The sequence below is a fragment of the Mustelus asterias genome, chromosome 24 (assembly GCF_964213995.1).
Source record: "Mustelus asterias chromosome 24, sMusAst1.hap1.1, whole genome shotgun sequence".
Lineage (NCBI taxonomy): Eukaryota > Metazoa > Chordata > Chondrichthyes > Carcharhiniformes > Triakidae > Mustelus > Mustelus asterias.
The window spans coordinates 55,857,187-55,878,288 of NC_135824.1; the positions used below are offsets into that span (position 1 = coordinate 55,857,187).

General features: G+C 52.0%; 1 protein-coding gene across 1 annotated transcript in view; it reads right to left on the reverse strand.

The window, feature by feature from the left end:
- LOC144511104 (meiosis initiator protein-like) overlaps positions 1-21,102 on the reverse strand; it is a 140,074-nt gene that overhangs the window by 18,999 nt on the left and 99,973 nt on the right. Inside the window, exons 11-13 of the mRNA XM_078241080.1 lie at positions 20,825-20,946; positions 17,230-17,430; positions 13,817-14,067 (exon numbers count right to left, since the gene is read on the reverse strand). Of these exons, the coding sequence (XP_078097206.1) occupies positions 13,817-14,067; positions 17,230-17,430; positions 20,825-20,946 (574 nt within the window). The remainder of the gene's footprint in view (positions 1-13,816; positions 14,068-17,229; positions 17,431-20,824; positions 20,947-21,102) is intronic.

Genomic DNA, 21,102 nt, shown 5'->3' on the forward strand with positions numbered 1-21,102 from the left:
CCTCGGGGTCTCCCACTTGACGGCCACTGAATCACACACTCTCTCTCTCTCTCTGAGGGACTGTAACACACACTCTCCCTCTCCTCTCTCTATGATGCCTCTGCGGACTGTATCACACAATGATGTGAGTCTCCCCTCTCTCTTGACGGACTGTATCACACACTCTCTCTCTCTCTCTGACGGACTGTATCACACACTCTCCCTCTCTCTCTGACGGACTGTATCACACACTCTCCCCTCTCTCTCCTGACGGACTGTATCACACACTCTCCCTCTCTCTCTCTGACGGACTGTATCACACACTCTCCCTCTCTCTCTCTGACGGACTGTATCACACACTCTCCCCTCTCTCTCTCTGACGGACTGTATCACACACTCTCCCCTCTCTCTCTCTGACGCACTGTATCACACACTCTCCCCCTCTCTCTCTCTGCCGGACTGTATCACACACTCTCCCTCTCTCTCTCTGACGGACTGTATCACACACTCTCCCTCTCTCCTCTCTCTGACGGACTGTATCACACACTCTCCCCTCTCTCTCTGACGGACTGTATCACACACTCTCCTCTCTCTCTGACGGACTGTATCACACACTCTCTCTCTCTCTGACGGACTGTATCACACACTCTCCCTCTCTCTCTCTGACGGACTGTATCACACACTCTCCTTCTCTCTCTCTCTGACGGACTGTATCACACACTCTCCCCTCTCTCTCTGACGGACTGTATCACACACTCTCCCTCTCTCTCTCTGACGCACTGTATCACACACTCTCCCTCTCTCTCTCTGACGCACTGTATCACACACTCTCCCTCTCTCTCTCTGACGGACTGTATCACACACTCTCCCTCTCTCTCTCTGATGGACTGTATCACACACTCTCCCTCTCTCTCTCTGACGGAACTGTATCACAACACACTCTCCCCTCTCTCTCTCTGACGGACTGCATCACACACTCTCCCCTCTCTCTGACGGACTGTATCACACACTCTCCCTCTCTCTCCCTCCCATCCTCACTGACGGACTGTATCACACACTCTCCTCTCTCTCTCTGACGGACTGTATCACACTCTCCCCTCTCTCTCTGACGAACTGTATCACACACTCTCCCCTCTCTCTCTCTGACGGACTGTATCACACACTCTCCCTCTCTCTCTCTCTGACGCACTGTATCACACACTCTCCCCTCTCTCTGATGGACTGTATCACACACTCTCCCCTCTCTCTCTGACGCACTGTATCACACACTCTCCCTCTCTCTCTCTCTCTGATGGACTGTATCACACACTCTCCCCTCTCTCTGACGGACTGTATCACACACTCTCCCTCTCTCTGATGGACTGTATCACAGACTCCCCCCTCTCTCTCTCTGACGGACTGTATCACACACTCTCCCTCTCTCTCTCTCTGACGCACTGTATCACACACTCTCTCTCTCTCTCTGACGCACTGTATCACACACTCACCCCTCTCTCTCTCTCTGACGCACTGTATCACACACTCTCTCTCTCTCTCTCTGACGGACTGTATCACACACTCTCCCCTCTCTCTCTCTCTCTGACGCACTGTATCACACACTCTCCTCTCTCTCTCTCTGACGCACTGTATCACACACTCTCTCTCTCTCTCTGACGGACTGTATCACACACTCTCCCTCTCTCTCTCTCTGACGCACTGTATCACACACTCTCCCTCTCTCTCTCTCTGACGCACTGTATCACACACTCTCCCTCTCTCTCTCTCTGACGCACTGTATCACACACTCTCCCTCTCTCTCTCTCTGACGGACTGTATCACACACTCTCCCTCTCTCTCTCTCTGACGGACTGTATCACACACTCTCTCCTCTCTCTCTGACGGACTGTATCACACACTCTCCCTCTCTCTCTCTCTGACGGACTGTATCACACACTCTCCCTCTCTTCCCTGATGGACTGTATCACACACTCTCCCTCTCTCCTGATGGACTGTATCACACACTCTCTCTCTCTCTCTGACGGACTGTATCACACTCTCTCTCTCTCTCTCTCTGACGGACTGTATCACACACTCTCCTCTCTCTCTGACGGACTGTATCACACACTCTCCCTCTTCTCTTTACCCTGACGGCACTGTATCACACACTCTCCCTCTCTCTGACGGACTGTATCACACTCTCTCCCTCTCTGACGGACTGTATCACACTCTCTCCCCTCTCTGACGCACTGTATCACACCCTCCCTCTCTCTCTCTGACGGACTGTATCACACTCTCTCTCTCTCTCTCTGACGGACTGTATCACACACTCTCCCCTCTCTCTCTCTGACAGACTGTATCACACACTCTCCCCTCTCTGACGGACTGTATCACACACTCTCCCTCTCTCTCTCTCTGACGGACTGTATCACACACTCTCTCTCTCTGACTGACTGTATCACACACTCTCCCCTCTCTGACGGACTGTATCACACACTCTCCCCTCTCTGACGGACTGTATCACACACTCCCCCCTCTCTGACGGACTGTATCACACACTCTCCCCTCTCTGACGGACTGTATCACACACTCTCCTCTCTCTCCGACGGACTGTATCACACACTCTCCCTCTCTCTCTCTCTGACGCACTGTATCACACACTCTCCCTCTCTCTCTCTGGCGCACTGTATCACACACTCTCTCTCTCTCTCTGACGGACTGTATCACACACTCTCCCCTCTCTCTCTCTCTGACGCACTGTATCACACACTCTCCCTCTCTCTCTCTCTGTCGCACTGTATCACACACTCTCCCCTCTCTCTCTCTGATGGACTGTATCACACACTCTCCCCTCTCTCTCTGACGGACTGTATCACACACTCTCCCCTCTCTCTCTCTGACGGACTGTATCACACACTCTCCCCTCTCTCTCTCTGACGGACTGTATCACACACTCTCCCCTCTCTCTCTCTGACGGACTGTATCACACTCTCTCCCCTCTCTGACGGACTGTATCACACACTCTTCCCTCTCTCTCTCTGATGGACTGTATCACACACTCTCCCCTCTCTGACGGACTGTATCACACACTCTCCCCTCTCTCTCTGACGGACTGTATGACACACTCTCCCCTCTCTCTGACGGACTGTATCACACACTCACCCCTCTCTCTCTCTGATGGACTGTATCACACACTCTCCCCTCTCTGACGGACTGTATCACACACTCTCCCCTCTCTCTCTTGACGGACTGTATCACACACTCTCCCCTCTCTCTCTCTGACGGACTGTATCACACACTCTCCCCTCTCTGACGGACTGTATCACACACTCTCTCTCTCTCTGACGGACTGTATCACACACTCTCCCCTCTCTGATGGACTGTATCACACACTCTCCTCTCTCTCTCTGACGGACTGTGTCACAGACTCTCCCCTCTCTCTCTCTCTGACGGACTGTATCACACACTCTCCCCTCTCTGACGGCTGGATCACACACTCTCCCCTCTCTCTCTGACGGACTGTATCACACACTCTCCCCTCTCTCTCTGACGGACTGTATCACACACTCTCCCCTCTCTCTCTCTGATGGACTGTATCACACACTCTCCCCTCTCTCTCTGACGGACTGTATCACACACTCTCCCCTCTCTCTGACGGACTGTATCACACACTCACCCCTCTCTCTCTCTGATGGACTGTATCACACACTCTCCCCTCTCTCTGACGGACTGTATCACACACTCTCCCCTCTCTGACGGACTGTATCACACACTCTCCCCTCTCTGACGGACTGTATCACACACTCTCCCCTCTCTCTCTTGACGGACTGTATCACACACTCTCCCCTCTCTCTCTCTGACGGACTGTATCACACACTCTCCCCTCTCTGACGGACTGTATCACACGCTCTCCCCTCTCTGACGGACTGTATCACACACTCTCTCTCTCTCTGACGGACTGTATCACACACTCTCCCCTCTCTGATGGACTGTATCACACACTCTCCCCTCTCTCTCTGACGGACTGTATCACACACTCTCCTCTCTCTCTCTGACGGACTGTGTCACACACTCTCCCCTCTCTCTCTGACGGACTGTATCACACACTCTCCCCTCTCTCTCTGTGACGGACTGTATCACACACTCTCCCCTCTCTCTCTCTCTGATGGACTGTATCACACACTCTCCCCTCTCTCTCTCTGACGGACTGTATCACACACTCTCCCCTCTCTCTGATGGACTGTATCACACACTCTCCCCTCTCTCTCTGACGCACTGTATCACACACTCTCCCCACTCTCTGATGGACTGTATCACACACTCTCCCCTCTCTCTGACGGACTGTATCACACACTCTCCCTCTCTCTCTCTCTCTCTGATGGACTGTATCACAGACTCCCCCCTCTCTCTCTCTGACGGACTGTATCACACACACTCCCTCTCTCTCTCTCTGACGCACTGTATCACACACTCTCTCTCTCTCTCTGACGGACTGTATCACACACTCTCCCCTCTCTCTCTCTCTGACGCACTGTATCACACACTCTCCCCTCTCTCTCTCTGACGCACTGTATCACACACTCTCCCCTCTCTCTCCCTCTGATGGACTGTATCACACACTCTCCTCTCTCTCTCTGACGGACTGTATCACACTCTCCCCTCTCTCTCTGACGAACTGTATCACACACTCTCCCCTCTCTCTCTCTGACGGACTGCATCACACACTCTCCCCTCTCTCTGACGGACTGTATCACACACTCTCCCCTCCCTCTGATGGACTGTATCACACACTCTCCTCTCTCTCTCTGACGGACTGTATCACACTCTCCCCCTCTCTCTCTGACGAACTGTATCACACACTCTCCCCTCTCTCTCTCTGACGGACTGTATCACACACTCTCCCTCTCTCTCTCTCTCTGACGCACTGTATCACACACTCTCCCCTCTCTCTGATGGACTGTATCACACACTCTCCCCTCTCTCTCTGACGCACTGTATCACACACTCTCCCTCTCTCTCTCTCTCTGATGGACTGTATCACAGACTCCCCCCTCTCTCTCTCTGACGGACTGTATCACACACTCTCCCTCTCTCTCTCTCTGACGCACTGTATCACACACTCTCTCTCTCTCTCTGACGGACTGTATCACACACTCTCCCCTCTCTCTCTCTCTGACGCACTGTATCACACACTCTCCCTCTCTCTCTCTCTGACGCACTGTATCACACACTCTCCTCTCTCTCTCTGACGGACTGTATCACACACTCTCCCCTCTCTCTCCCTCTGATGGACTGTATCACACACTCTCCTCTCTCTCTCTGACGGACTATATCACACTCTCCCCTCTCTCTCTCTGACGGACTGCATCACACACTCTCCCCTCTCTCTGACGGACTGTATCACACACTCTCCCTCTCTCTCTCTCTCTGATGGACTGTATCACAGACTCCCCCCTCTCTCTCTCTGACGGACTGTATCACACACTCTCCCTCTCTCTCTCTCTGACGCACTGTATCACACACTCTCTCTCTCTCTCTGACGGACTGTATCACACACTCTCCCCTCTCTCTCTCTCTGACGCACTGTATCACACACTCTCCCTCTCTCTCTCTCTGACGCACTGTATCACACACTCTCCTCTCTCTCTCTGACGGACTGTATCACACACTCTCCCCTCTCTCTCCCTCTGATGGACTGTATCACACACTCTCCTCTCTCTCTCTGACGGACTATATCACACTCTCCCCTCTCTCTCTCTGACGGACTGCATCACACACTCTCCCCTCTCTCTGACGGACTGTATCACACACTCTCCCCTCCCTCTGATGGACTGTATCACACACTCTCCTCTCTCTCTCTGACGGACTGTATCACACTCTCCCCTCTCTCTCTGACGAACTGTATCACACACTCTCCCCTCTCTCTCTCTGACGGACTGTATCACACACTCTCCCACTCTCTCTCTCTGACGCACTGTATCACACACTCTCCCCTCTCTCTGATGGTCTGTATCACACACTCTCCCCTCTCTCTCTGACGCACTGTATCACACACTCTCCCCTCTCTCTGATGGACTGTATCACACACTCTCCCCTCTCTCTGACGGACTGTATCACACACTCTCCCTCTCTCTGATGGACTGTATCACAGACTCCCCCCTCTCTCTCTCTGACGGACTGTATCACACACTCTCCCTCTCTCTCTCTCTGACGCACTGTATCACACACTCTCCTCTCTCTCTCTGACGGACTGTATCACACTCTCCCCTCTCTCTCTGACGAACTGTATCACACACTCTCCCCTCTCTCTCTCTGACGGACTGTATCACACACTCTCCCACTCTCTCTCTCTGACGCACTGTATCACACACTCTCCCCTCTCTCTGATGGTCTGTATCACACACTCTCCCCTCTCTCTCTGACGCACTGTATCACACACTCTCCCCTATCTCTGATGGACTGTATCACACACTCTCCCCTCTCTCTGACGGACTGTATCACACACTCTCCCTCTCTCTGATGGACTGTATCACAGACTCCCCCCTCTCTCTCTCTGACGGACTGTATCACACACTCTCCCTCTCTCTCTCTCTGACGCACTGTATCACACACTCTCTCTCTCTCTCTGACGCACTGTATCACACACTCACCCTCTCTCTCTCTCTGACGCACTGTATCACACACTCTCTCTCTCTCTCTCTGACGGACTGTATCACACACTCTCCCCTCTCTCTCTCTCTCTGACGCACTGTATCACACACTCTCCCTCTCTCTCTCTCTGACGCACTGTATCACACACTCTCTCTCTCTCTCTGACGGACTGTATCACACACTCTCCCCTCTCTCTCTCTCTGACGCACTGTATCACACACTCTCCCTCTCTCTCTCTCTGACGCACTGTATCACACACTCTCCCTCTCTCTCTCTCTGACGCACTGTATCACACACTCTCTCTCTCTGACGGACTGTATCACACACTCTCCCTCTCTCTCTCTCTGACGGACTGTATCACACACTCTCCTCTCTCTCTGACGGACTGTATCACACACTCTCCCTCTCTCTCTCTCTGACGGACTGTATCACACACTCTCCCTCTCTTTCCCTGATGGACTGTATCACACACTCTCCCTCTCTTTCCCTGATGGACTGTATCACACACTCTCTCTCTCTCTCTGACGGACTGTATCACACTCTCTCTCTCTCTCTCTCTGACGGACTGTATCACACACTCTCCTCTCTCTCTGACGGACTGTATCACACACTCTCCCCTCTCTGACGCACTTTATCACACACTCTCCCCTCTCTGACGGACTGTATCACACTCTCTCCCCTCTCTGACGGACTGTATCACACTCTCTCCCCTCTCTGACGCACTGTATCACACCCTCCCCTCTCTCTCTCTGACGGACTGTATCACACTCTCTCTCTCTCTCTCTGACGGACTGTATCACACACTCTCCCCTCTCTCTCTCTGACAGACTGTATCACACACTCTCCCCTCTCTGACGGACTGTATCACACACTCTCCCTCTCTCTCTCTCTGACGGACTGTATCACACACTCTCTCTCTCTGACTGACTGTATCACACACTCTCCCCTCTCTGACGGACTGTATCACACACTCTCCCCTCTCTGACGGACTGTATCACACACTCCCCCCTCTCTGACGGACTGTATCACACACTCTCCCCTCTCTGACGGACTGTATCACACACTCTCCTCTCTCTCCGACGGACTGTATCACACACTCTCCCTCTCTCTCTCTCTGACGCACTGTATCACACACTCTCCCTCTCTCTCTCTGGCGCACTGTATCACACACTCTCTCTCTCTCTCTGACGGACTGTATCACACACTCTCCCCTCTCTCTCTCTCTGACGCACTGTATCACACACTCTCCCTCTCTCTCTCGCTGTCGCACTGTATCACACACTCTCTCTCTCTCTCTGACGGACTGTATCACACACTCTCCTCTCTCTCTGACGGACTGTATCACACACTCTCCCCTCTCTCTCTCTGACGGACTGTATCACACACTCTCCCCTCTCTCTCTCTGACGGACTGTATCACACACTCTCCCCTCTCTCTCTCTGACGGACTGTATCACACTCTCTCCCCTCTCTGACGGACTGTATCACACACTCTTCCCTCTCTCTCTCTGATGGACTGTATCACACACTCTCCCCTCTCTGACGGACTGTATCACACACTCTCCCCTCTCTCTCTGACGGACTGTATGACACACTCTCCCCTCTCTGACGGACTGTATCACACACTCTCCCCTCTCTCTCTTGACGGACTGTATCACACACTCTCCCCTCTCTCTCTCTGACGGACTGTATCACACACTCTCCCCTCTCTGACGGACTGTATCACACACTCTCTCTCTCTCTGACGGACTGTATCACACACTCTCCCCTCTCTGACGGACTGTATCACACACTCTCCCCTCTCTCTCTGACGGACTGTATCACACACTCTCCCCTCTCTCTCTCTGATGGACTGTATCACACACTCTCCCCTCTCTCTCTGACGGACTGTATCACACACTCTCCCCTCTCTCTGACGGACTGTATCACACACTCACCCCTCTCTCTCTCCGACGGACTGTATCACACACTCTCCCTCTCTCTCTCTCTGACGCACTGTATCACACACTCTCCCTCTCTCTCTCTGGCGCACTGTATCACACACTCTCTCTCTCTCTCTGACGGACTGTATCACACACTCTCCCCTCTCTCTCTCTCTGACGCACTGTATCACACACTCTCCCTCTCTCTCTCTCTGTCGCACTGTATCACACACTCTCTCTCTCTCTCTGACGGACTGTATCACACACTCTCCTCTCTCTCTGACGGACTGTATCACACACTCTCCCCTCTCTCTCTCTGACGGACTGTATCACACACTCTCCCCTCTCTCTCTCTGACGGACTGTATCACACACTCTCCCCTCTCTCTCTCTGACGGACTGTATCACACTCTCTCCCCTCTCTGACGGACTGTATCACACACTCTTCCCTCTCTCTCTCTGATGGACTGTATCACACACTCTCCCCTCTCTGACGGACTGTATCACACACTCTCCCCTCTCTCTCTGACGGACTGTATGACACACTCTCCCCTCTCTGACGGACTGTATCACACACTCTCCCCTCTCTCTCTTGACGGACTGTATCACACACTCTCCCCTCTCTCTCTCTGACGGACTGTATCACACACTCTCCCCTCTCTGACGGACTGTATCACACACTCTCTCTCTCTCTGACGGACTGTATCACACACTCTCCCCTCTCTGACGGACTGTATCACACACTCTCCCCTCTCTCTCTGACGGACTGTATCACACACTCTCCCCTCTCTCTCTCTGATGGACTGTATCACACACTCTCCCCTCTCTCTCTGACGGACTGTATCACACACTCTCCCCTCTCTCTGACGGACTGTATCACACACTCACCCCTCTCTCTCTCTGATGGACTGTATCACACACTCTCCCCTCTCTCTGACGGACTGTATCACACACTCTCCCCTCTCTGACGGACTGTATCACACACTCTCCCCTCTCTGACGGACTGTATCACACACTCTCCCCTCTCTCTCTTGACGGACTGTATCACACACTCTCCCCTCTCTCTCTCTGACGGACTGTATCACACACTCTCCCCTCTCTGACGGACTGTATCACACGCTCTCCCCTCTCTGACGGACTGTATCACACACTCTCTCTCTCTCTGACGGACTGTATCACACACTCTCCCCTCTCTGATGGACTGTATCACACACTCTCCCCTCTCTCTCTGACGGACTGTATCACACACTCTCCTCTCTCTCTCTGACGGACTGTGTCACACACTCTCCCCTCTCTCTCTCTCTGACGGACTGTATCACACACTCTCCCCTCTCTCTCTGTGACGGACTGTATCACACACTCTCCCCTCTCTCTCTCTCTGATGGACTGTATCACACACTCTCCCCTCTCTCTCTCTGACGGACTGTATCACACACTCTCCCCTCTCTCTGATGGACTGTATCACACACTCTCCCCTCTCTCTCTGACGCACTGTATCACACACTCTCCCCACTCTCTGATGGACTGTATCACACACTCTCCCCTCTCTCTGACGGACTGTATCACACACTCTCCCTCTCTCTCTCTCTCTCTGATGGACTGTATCACAGACTCCCCCCTCTCTCTCTCTGACGGACTGTATCACACACTCTCCCTCTCTCTCTCTCTGACGCACTGTATCACACACTCTCTCTCTCTCTCTGACGGACTGTATCACACACTCTCCCCTCTCTCTCTCTCTGACGCACTGTATCACACACTCTCCCTCTCTCTCTCTCTGACGCACTGTATCACACACTCTCCTCTCTCTCTCTGACGGACTGTATCACACACTCTCCCCTCTCTCTCCCTCTGATGGACTGTATCACACACTCTCCTCTCTCTCTCTGACGGACTGTATCACACTCTCCCCTCTCTCTCTCTGACGGACTGCATCACACACTCTCCCCTCTCTCTGACGGACTGTATCACACACTCTCCCCTCCCTCTGATGGACTGTATCACACACTCTCCTCTCTCTCTCTGACGGACTGTATCACACTCTCCCCTCTCTCTCTGACGAACTGTATCACACACTCTCCCCTCTCTCTCTCTGACGGACTGTATCACACACTCTCCCACTCTCTCTCTCTGACGCACTGTATCACACACTCTCCCCTCTCTCTGATGGTCTGTATCACACACTCTCCCCTCTCTCTCTGACGCACTGGATCACACACTCTCCCCTCTCTCTGATGGACTGTATCACACACTCTCCCCTCTCTCTGACGGACTGTATCACACACTCTCCCCTCTCTGACGGACTGTATCACACACTCTCCCCTCTCTGACGGACTGTATCACACACTCTCCCCTCTCTCTCTTGACGGACTGTATCACACACTCTCCCCTCTCTCTCTCTGACGGACTGTATCACACACTCTCCCCTCTCTGACGGACTGTATCACACGCTCTCCCCTCTCTGACGGACTGTATCACACACTCTCTCTCTCTCTGACGGACTGTATCACACACTCTCCCCTCTCTGATGGACTGTATCACACACTCTCCCCTCTCTCTCTGACGGACTGTATCACACACTCTCCTCTCTCTCTCTGACGGACTGTGTCACACACTCTCCCCTCTCTCTCTCTCTGACGGACTGTATCACACACTCTCCCCTCTCTCTCTGTGACGGACTGTATCACACACTCTCCCCTCTCACTCTCTCTGATGGACTGTATCACACACTCTCCCCTCTCTCTCTCTGACGGACTGTATCACACACTCTCCCCTCTCTCTGATGGACTGTATCACACACTCTCCCCTCTCTCTCTGACGCACTGTATCACACACTCTCCCCACTCTCTGATGGACTGTATCACACACTCTCCCCTCTCTCTGACGGACTGTATCACACACTCTCCCTCTCTCTCTCTCTCTCTGATGGACTGTATCACAGACTCCCCCCTCTCTCTCCCTGACGGACTGTATCACACACTCTCCCTCTCTCTCTCTCTGACGCACTGTATCACACACTCTCTCTCTCTCTCTGACGGACTGTATCACACACTCTCCCCTCTCTCTCACTCTGACGCACTGTATCACACACTCTCCCTCTCTCTCTCTCTGACGCACTGTATCACACACTCTCCTCTCTCTCTCTGACGGACTGTATCACACACTCTCCCCTCTCTCTCCCTCTGATGGACTGTATCACACACTCTCCTCTCTCTCTCTGACGGACAGTATCACACTCTCCCCTCTCTCTCTCTGACGGACTGCATCACACACTCTCCCCTCTCTCTGACGGACTGTATCACACACTCTCCCCTCCCTCTGATGGACTGTATCACACACTCTCCTCTCTCTCTCTGACGGACTGTATCACACTCTCCCCTCTCTCTCTGACGAACTGTATCACACACTCTCCCCTCTCTCTCTCTGACGGACTGTATCACACACTCTCCCACTCTCTCTCTCTGACGCACTGTATCACACACTCTCCCCTCTCTCTGATGGTCTGTATCACACACTCTCCCCTCTCTCTCTGACGCACTGTATCACACACTCTCCCCTCTCTCTGATGGACTGTATCACACACTCTCCCCTCTCTCTGACGGACTGTATCACACACTCTCCCTCTCTCTGATGGACTGTATCACAGACTCCCCCCTCTCTCTCTCTGACGGACTGTATCACACACTCTCCCTCTCTCTCTCTCTGACGCACTGTATCACACACTCTCTCTCTCTCTCTGACGCACTGTATCACACACTCTCCCTCTCTCTCTCTCTGACGCACTGTATCACACACTCTCTCTCTCTCTCTCTGACGGACTGTATCACACACTCTCCCCTCTCTCTCTCTGACGCACTGTATCACACACTCTCCCTCTCTCTCTCTCTGACGCACTGTATCACACACTCTCTCTCTCTCTCTGACGGACTGTATCACACACTCTCCCCTCTCTCTCTCTCTGACGCACTGTATCACACACTCTCCCTCTCTCTCTCTCTGACGCACTGTATCACACACTCTCCCTCTCTCTCTCTCTGACGCACTGTATCACACACTCTCTCTCTCTGACGGACTGTATCACACACTCTCCCTCTCTCTCTCTCTGACGGACTGTATCACACACTCTCCTCTCTCTCTGACGGACTGTATCACACACTCTCCCTCTCTCTCTCTCTGACGGACTGTATCACACACTCTCCCTCTCTTTCCCTGATGGACTGTATCACACACTCTCCCTCTCTTTCCCTGATGGACTGTATCACACACTCTCTCTCTCTCTCTCTCTGACGGACTGTATCACACTCTCTCTCTCTCTCTCTCTGACGGACTGTATCACACACTCTCCTCTCTCTCTGACGGACTGTATCACACACTCTCCCCTCTCTGACGCACTGTATCACACACTCTCCCCTCTCTGACGGACTGTATCACACTCTCTCCCCTCTCTGACGGACTGTATCACACTCTCTCCCCTCTCTGACGCACTGTATCACACCCTCCCCTCTCTCTCTCTGACGGACTGTATCACACTCTCTCTCTCTCTCTCTGACGGACTGTATCACACACTCTCCCCTCTCTCTCTCTGACAGACTGTATCACACACTCTCCCCTCTCTGACGGACTGTATCACACACTCTCCCTCTCTCTCTCTCTGACGGACTGTATCACACACTCTCTCTCTCTGACTGACTGTATCACACACTCTCCCCTCTCTGACGGACTGTATCACACACTCTCCCCTCTCTGACGGACTGTATCACACACTCCCCCCTCTCTGACGGACTGTATCACACACTCTCCCCTCTCTGACGGACTGTATCACACACTCTCCTCTCTCTCCGACGGACTGTATCACACACTCTCCCTCTCTCTCTCTCTGACGCACTGTATCACACACTCTCCCTCTCTCTCTCTGGCGCACTGTATCACACACTCTCTCTCTCTCTCTGACGGACTGTATCACACACTCTCCCCTCTCTCTCTCTCTGACGCACTGTATCACACACTCTCCCTCTCTCTCTGTCGCACTGTATCACACACTCTCTCTCTCTCTCTGACGGACTGTATCACACACTCTCCTCTCTCTCTGACGGACTGTATCACACACTCTCCCCTCTCTCTCTCTGACGGACTGTATCACACACTCTCCCCTCTCTCTCTCTGACGGACTGTATCACACACTCTCCCCTCTCTCTCTCTGACGGACTGTATCACACTCTCTCTCTCTCTCTGACGGACTGTATCACACCCTCTCACCCTCTCCACTGGACTCTGTAATGAGCCGTCATACCTGATGTACAGCCTTCTGTTAATACGACAGAAGAGAATGAAGCCATTGACACATTTCTTCTTGAGTTGGAGGGTGCAGCATCTCTTCCTGCGAGTCCTGCCGTGGCTGGCCTGGCCGATGATCTTGCTGCGTTGCTGTTTACTCCAGGTGGCTTGCTGCAGAAACTTTCCCCTGCAATACGGAGTCCAGGTGACATCGTTGTCTTCCATCTCATCGCTTGAGGATAGCCAGCGTTCGCTTTTATCACTGTCCTGGGGGTAACAATCAGTGAGTCGGGTAACCAGCTACACTCCAACGCGCAACACTCCTTCATAAAGTGCATTATGCTAAGCCGTTATATAGCGAAAGGGTGGAATGATCGACCTTTATGAACCACAGGTTAAGCCTGTGGCGTAGTGTGTCTCATTCTAGGCACCACGTTCTAGGACGGGCCTTGAGGAGAGATTGACTGGAATCTTTCCAGTGATGAGGGACTTCAGGGCACGGTGGCACAGCGGTTAGCACTGTTGCTTCACAGCGCCAGGGACCCGGGTTCGATTCTGGCCTCGGGTGACTGTCTGTGCGGAGTCTGCACGTTCTACCCGTATCTGCGTGGGTTTCCTCTGGTTTCCCACCACCCCTCCCCCAAGTCCCAAGACGTGCAGGTTAGGTGGATTGGCCATACTAAATTGTCCCTTAGTGTCCAAAAATGTGCAGATTAGATGGATTGGCCATACTAAATTGTCCCTTAGTGTCCCAAGATGTGTAGGTTAGGGGGATTGGCCATACTAAATTGTCCCTTAGTGTCCCAAGATGTGTAGGTTAGGGGGATTGGCCATGCTAAATTGCCCCTTCATGTCCCAAGATGTGTAGGTTAGGGGGATTGGCCATGCTAAATTGCCCCTTCATGTCCCAAGATGTGTAGGTTAGGGGGATTGGCCATGCTAAATTGCCCCTTCATGTCCCAAGATGTGTAGGTTAGGGGGATTGGCCATGCTAAATTGCCCCTTCATGTCCCAAGATGTGTAGGTTAGGGGGATTGGCCATGCTAAATTGCCCCTTCATGTCCCAAGATGTGTAGGTTAGGGGGATTGGCCATGCTAAATTGCCCCTTCATGTCCCAAGATGTGTAGGTTAGGGGGATTGGCCATGCTAAATTGCCCCTTCATGTCCCAAGATGTGTAGGTTAGGGGGTACTATAGGGAACTACAGGCCAGTGAGTCTCACGTCTGTGGTTGGGAAACTGCTGGAGAAGATTCTGAAGGAGAGAATCTATCTCCATTTGGAGAGGCAAGGTTTGATCAGAGATAGTCAGCATGGTTTTGTCAGAGGGAGGTCATGCCTAACAAATTTGATTGAATTTTTTGAGCATGTAACAAAGTGTGTGGATGAGGGTAGTGCGGTTGATGTAGTTTACATGGATTTCAGCAAAGCCTTTGACAAAGTCCCACATGGGAGACTTATTAAGAAGACTAATGCACATGGGATACAGGGTGATCTGACAAGGTCGATTCATAATTGGCTTATGGTAGGAGACAGAGGGTGATGACGGACGGCTGCTTTAGTGACTGGAGGCCAGTGACCACAGGGATCCGTGCTGGGCCCCCTATTGTTCGTCATTTATATAACTGACATAGATGACTATGTGGGGGTAGGATCAGTAAGTTTGCTGATGACACAAAGATTGGCCAGGTGGTTAACAGTGAGGTTGAGTGTCTTGGGTTACAGGAAGATATAGACGAGATGGTCCAATGGGCGGATAGAATTCAACCCTGAAAAGTGTGAGGTGATGCACTTTGGAAGGAGTAAGTTGACAAGGAAGTATCCTGTGAAAGGTGTGACACTGGGGAGTTCCGAAGAACAAAGGGACCTTGGCGTGTTTGTCCGTAGATCTCTGAAGGCGGAAAGGCAGGTTAATAGGGTGGTGAAAAAGGCAGATGGCACACTCGCCTTTATCAATCGGGGTATGGATTACAAAAGCAGAGAGGTCATGATGGAGTTGTATAGAACTTTGGTGAGGCCACAGCTGGAGCACTGTGTGCAGTTCTGGTCGCCACATTACAGAAAGGACGTGAACGCACTGGAGGGGGTGCAGAGGAGATTCACCAGGATGCTGCCCGGGATGGAACATTTAAGTTATGAAGAGAGGTTGGATAGGCTTGGGTTGTTTACACTGGAGCAGAGAGGACTGAGGGGGGGCGACCTGATTGAGGTGTCCAAGATTATGAGGGGCATGGACAGGGTGGATAGGGAGCAGCTGTTCCCCTTGGTTGAAGGGTCAGTTACGAGGGGACAGAAGTTAAAAGTGAGGGGCAGGAGGTTGAGGGGAGATTTGAGGAAAAACCTTTTTACTCAGGGGGTGGTGAGGGTCTGGAATGCGCTGCCTGGGAGGGTGGTGGAGGTGGGATGCCTCACATCCTTTAAAAAGTATCTGGATGAGTACTTGGCACCTCATAACATTCAAGGCTATGGGCCAAGTGCTGGCAAGTGGGATTAGGTGGGCAGGTCGGGGCATTTCATGTGTCGGTGCAGACTCGATGGGCTGAAGGGCCTCTTCTGCACTGTAGTCTTCTGTGATTCTGTGATTGGCCATGCTAAATTGTCCCTTAGTGTCCCAAGATGTGTAGTTAGGTGGATTGGCCATGCTAAATTGTCCCTTAGTGTCCCAAGATGTGTAGGTTAGGTGGATTGACCATGCTAAATTGTCCCTTAGTGTCCCAAGATGTGTAGTTAGGTGGATTGGCCATGCTAAATTGTCCCTTAGTGTCCCAAGATGTGTAGGTTAGGTGGATTGACCATGCTAAATTGTCCCTTAGTGTCCCAAGATGTGTAGTTAGGTGGATTGGCCATGCTAAATTGTCCCTTAGTGTCCCAAGATGTGTAGGTTAGGTGGATTGACCATGCTAAATTGTCCCTTAGTGTCCCAAGATGTGTAGTTAGGTGGATTGGCCATGCTAAATTGCCCCTTAGTGTCCCAAGGTGTCTAGTTAGGGGGATTGGCCATGATAAATGGTCCCTTAGTGTCCCAAGATGTGTAGTTTAGGGGGATTGGCCATGGTAAATTGCCGCTTAGTGTTTAAAGATGTGTAGGTTAAGGGGGATTGGCCACGCTAAATTGCCCCTTAGTGCCCCAAGATGTGTAGGTTAGGGGGGATTAGTGGGGTAAATGTGGCCATTGTCCGCCCCTCACCCGCTATGATTCCCGCGGTGGGTGAGGCAGTAAAATCCCACCCAAGAGGTGAGAATTATACCGTTACAGTCTGCAGTTGGCTCAGGCACACTATTGGGGCAGTGTTCAGGAAGGTTTACACTCCACCTCAGCTGACCTGGGAGACATTGTTGGTGCTGTAGCTGAAGTTCCCTTGATGACTATAAAAATAGACAGCACAAAAATGTGGGTGTGAAGGAGGGATGATTATGATGGAGTAAGTCACCTCCAGAAGATGTCTGTCCCACTTGTCTGAGCTGGGGCAAATATGGCAGGAATTGTCCCCTGAAGATGTACTGCCGGCTTGACTGGAGTCTGTCCTACTTGTCTCACTGCACGGCAGGTAGCAGTGGTCAAAAATGAAGGTGGACTGGAACGAGTCGGAGGTCATCGGTGGCGTTGCAGGCACCATTTGATCCGGATCGTCCTGGGTAAAGCAAAGCAAGGAGATATCTATCATCTACAGGGCCAGCTCCTCAATGCAGCCCCCACCTTGCAGGTGGCGAACTCAACTTTCAGTCTCCCCTCCACCACCCAGTTTCTCTGCAGTCACTGATGCCAGCTGCGTAACTGCTCCCCAGACGGTCTACCTTCCCCGTGTCCATTCCTCATCACGATTGATAGTAGGCTATTTGACCATGGCTAGCATCGTAGCCAATTCACATTCTGTCTTTACCCAACAGCCTCTTGCCAGGCCCATTTCCTGTCAGGTTTCTGTGACACCTTGACGTGTCGCTCTCTCCTGATCAGGACAGGGTAGGTGCCAGAAAAGGTTACCCTCTCTCACACATGGGCATCACGGTGGCACAGTGGGTTAGCGCTGCTGCCTCACAGCGCCAGGGACCCGGGTTCGATTCCCGGCTTGGGTCACTGTCTGTGTGGAGTTTGCACGTTCTCCCCGTGTCTGCGTGGGTTTCCTCCGGGTGCTCCGGTTTCCTCCCACAGTCCGAAAGATGTGTGGGTTAGGTGGATTGGCCGTGCTAAATTGACCCTAGTGTCAGGGGGATTAGCTAGGGTAAATGCATGGGGTTACAGGGATAGGGACCGGGTGGGATTGTGGTCGGTGCAGACTCGATGGGCCGAATGGTCTCCTTCTACACTGTAGGATTCCATGATTCTATGATTCTACACCCAGTCTTTAACACAAGTGCGCCTGATTTTAACACAATGGGCTTTGAGCGTGTTAAAAATCACACCCACGTTCTCTGTCACAACGCTTCTCTCCACCTGATCAGGTCAGTGTCTGTCTAAACTCTCCCTCCTAAACCATTCCCGACCCTGCAAAGCCTTCCTTCTCCTCACACCGGTGTTCGAGCATGCCATTCCCAAAGCTTTATTCATCCTCCACAGGAGAGGCTGGATAGACTGGGACTTTTTCCCCTGGAGCTTAGGAGACTGAGGGGTGATCTTATAGAGGTCTATAAAATGGTGAGGGGCACAGATCAGCTAGATAATCAACATCTTTTCCCAAAGGTAGGAGAGTCTAAAACTAGAGGGCATAGGTTTAAGGTGAGAGGGGAGAGATACAAAAGTGTCCAGAGGGGCAATTTTTTCACACAGAGGGTGGTGAGTGTCTGGAACGAGCTGCTAGAGGTAGTAGTAGAGGCGGGTACAATTTTGTCTTTTAAAAAGCGTTTAGACAGTTACATGGGTAAGGTGGGCGGCACGGTAGCTAGCACTGCTGCCTCACAGCGCCATGGACCTGGGTTCGATTCCCAGATCGGGTCACTGTCTGGGTTTCCTCCGGGTGCTCCGGTTTCCTCCCACAGTCCAAAGATTTGCGGGTTAGGTTGATTGGCCGTGTTAAATTGACCCTAGTGTCGGGGGATTAGCAGAGTATAATATGCGGGGTTACGGGGATAGGGCCTGGGTGGGATTGTGGTTGGTGCAGGCTCAATGGGCCAAATGGCCTCCTTCTGCATTGTAGGATTCTATGATTCTACTCAGATCATTAATTGAACAAAGAAAAGTACAGCACAGCATAGGTACATTGACCCGAACAGGCGCCGGAGTGTGGCGACTAGGGGCATTTCACAGTAACTTCATTGCAGTGTTAACGTAAGCCTGACTAATAAATAAACCTAACTTTGCTTTTTACTTTATGGGTACAGAGGGACATGGGCCAAATGTGGGTAATTGGGACTAGCTTAGTGGTTACAAAAAAGGGGCGGCATGGACAAGTTGGGCCGAAAGGCCTGTTTCCACGCTGTAAACCTCTATGACTCTATGACTATAACTTCCACTTGCCTGAAGGGATAACTGGGAGTGGGAACCTTGCTGGATTTGTCTTCCCTTTGACTCCAGAGGCAGAGATTATGTTAGATATTCTCTTTGGGTGACTGTGCAGACTGGAGGTCAACCCTGAGTTCCTCTGGCCTGCATGGCTAAATTAGTGGTAACTACTCAACAAACTCTAGACTAGCAATCTGTTCCGGGGATACCCAACTATGGTAACAAACAACAGTCTGTCTTTAATGCACGATTAGGTGCGGGAGGTGAGTGGGTAAGGGACACAGCAAGTTCAGTTTTATTTGATTCTTACCCAAAGCTAAAATCTTCAAGCTCCTCAATGACTCGTTCAGTTTAGGCAGGGAAAGACCAGATAGACCAAGGATAGCTGCTGGCCTAGTCTCCACTCTGTGCAAGTGAGTTGACTTCACCCAGAGTGATGATTGGGGCAGCATAACTAATCTCAGGCCCAATGGACTGGGAGGGATTCAAACTAACCAGGTTATCTGCCCCCCCGCCCCCCCATTCCCCCCCTCTCCCCAATCATCATCCAGGAAACATGACAACCAATTTGCACACAGTAAGATTTCACGACCAGCAAACGCGATGAATAGGTAAATCTGCGTTTAGTGATGATGATTGAGGGATAAATACTGAGCAGGACACCTGGTAGAACTCCCCTGCCCATCTTCAAAATAGTGCTGGCGGGAGGGGTGGGGGTTCTTTTATGCCCACCTGGGTTTAAGGTCTCATGTTAAAGCTGGCACCCAGCATAGTGCAGGAGGGTGGAAAGGTCAACTACAAGAGGGCACAGGTTGAAGGTGAGAGGGGGAAAGTTTAGTGGAGACGTACGGGGAAAGTTTTTCACACAGAGGGTGGTGGGTGCCTGGAATGCGCTGCCAGTGGGGGTGGTGGGAGCAGGCACCTTATCAACGTTCAAGGCGTATCTTGATAGACGCAAGAACGGGAGGCGAACAGAGGGATGGAAACCGGGTATGGGCAATAAATAGTGGGTCTAAATGAGGATTAGGAATCGGCGCAGGCTTGGTGGGCCAAAGGGCCTGTTCCTGGTCTGCATTGTTCCTTATCCCTTCACTACAAGGGCGGCACAGTAGCACAATGGTTAGCATTGCTGCTTCACAGCGCCAGGGGACCCGGGTTCGATTCCCGGTTTGGGTCACTATCTTTGCACGTTCTCCCCGTGTCTGCGTGGGTTTCCTCCGGGTGCTCCGGTTTCCTTCCGCAGTCCGAAAGGCTTGCTGGTTTGGTGCATTGGCCGTGCTAAGTTCTCCCTCAGTGTACCCGAACAGCCAGAGTGTGGCAACTCGGGGAATTTCACAGTAACTTCCTTGCAGTGTTAATGTAAGCCTTACTTGTAAATAATAAATGAACTTTTATACTGCGAGTGTCAGCCTGAAATAGGTGCCTAGAGTCCCTCTTGAACTCATGACCATCTGACTAAGAGGTGAGAGGGCTAATGTGACGTAACCTGCCTTCAGAATAGGGAGGGGAAGGGCTAGAGTTGAGAGAGGACAATGTGAGATATTGTCTGTATTCTAAAAGCTTTACGCCGGCCCCATGGGACACAGTACCTTTAAAGTCAGGTTCCAGAAGCCGCTAGGGCAGTGTTGGCTTTGACCTGTACTAGACAGCTTCAAGTCTCCGGGTCTGGTTGCTGGAAGGTCGGGACTGAGGCACACAGCTCCAAACAAGGCTGCAAGGAGGAAAGTTACAAGGTTGTGACAGGAAATCACAGGTTTGATTTTTTGGTCTGATTCGGTGAGTTGGTGGACGAAAAAAAAAAGACAGATGTCACCGGTCGAGACGACACTCGACATACGCACCCGGCCTAGCGAGTCACTGGGAGCCG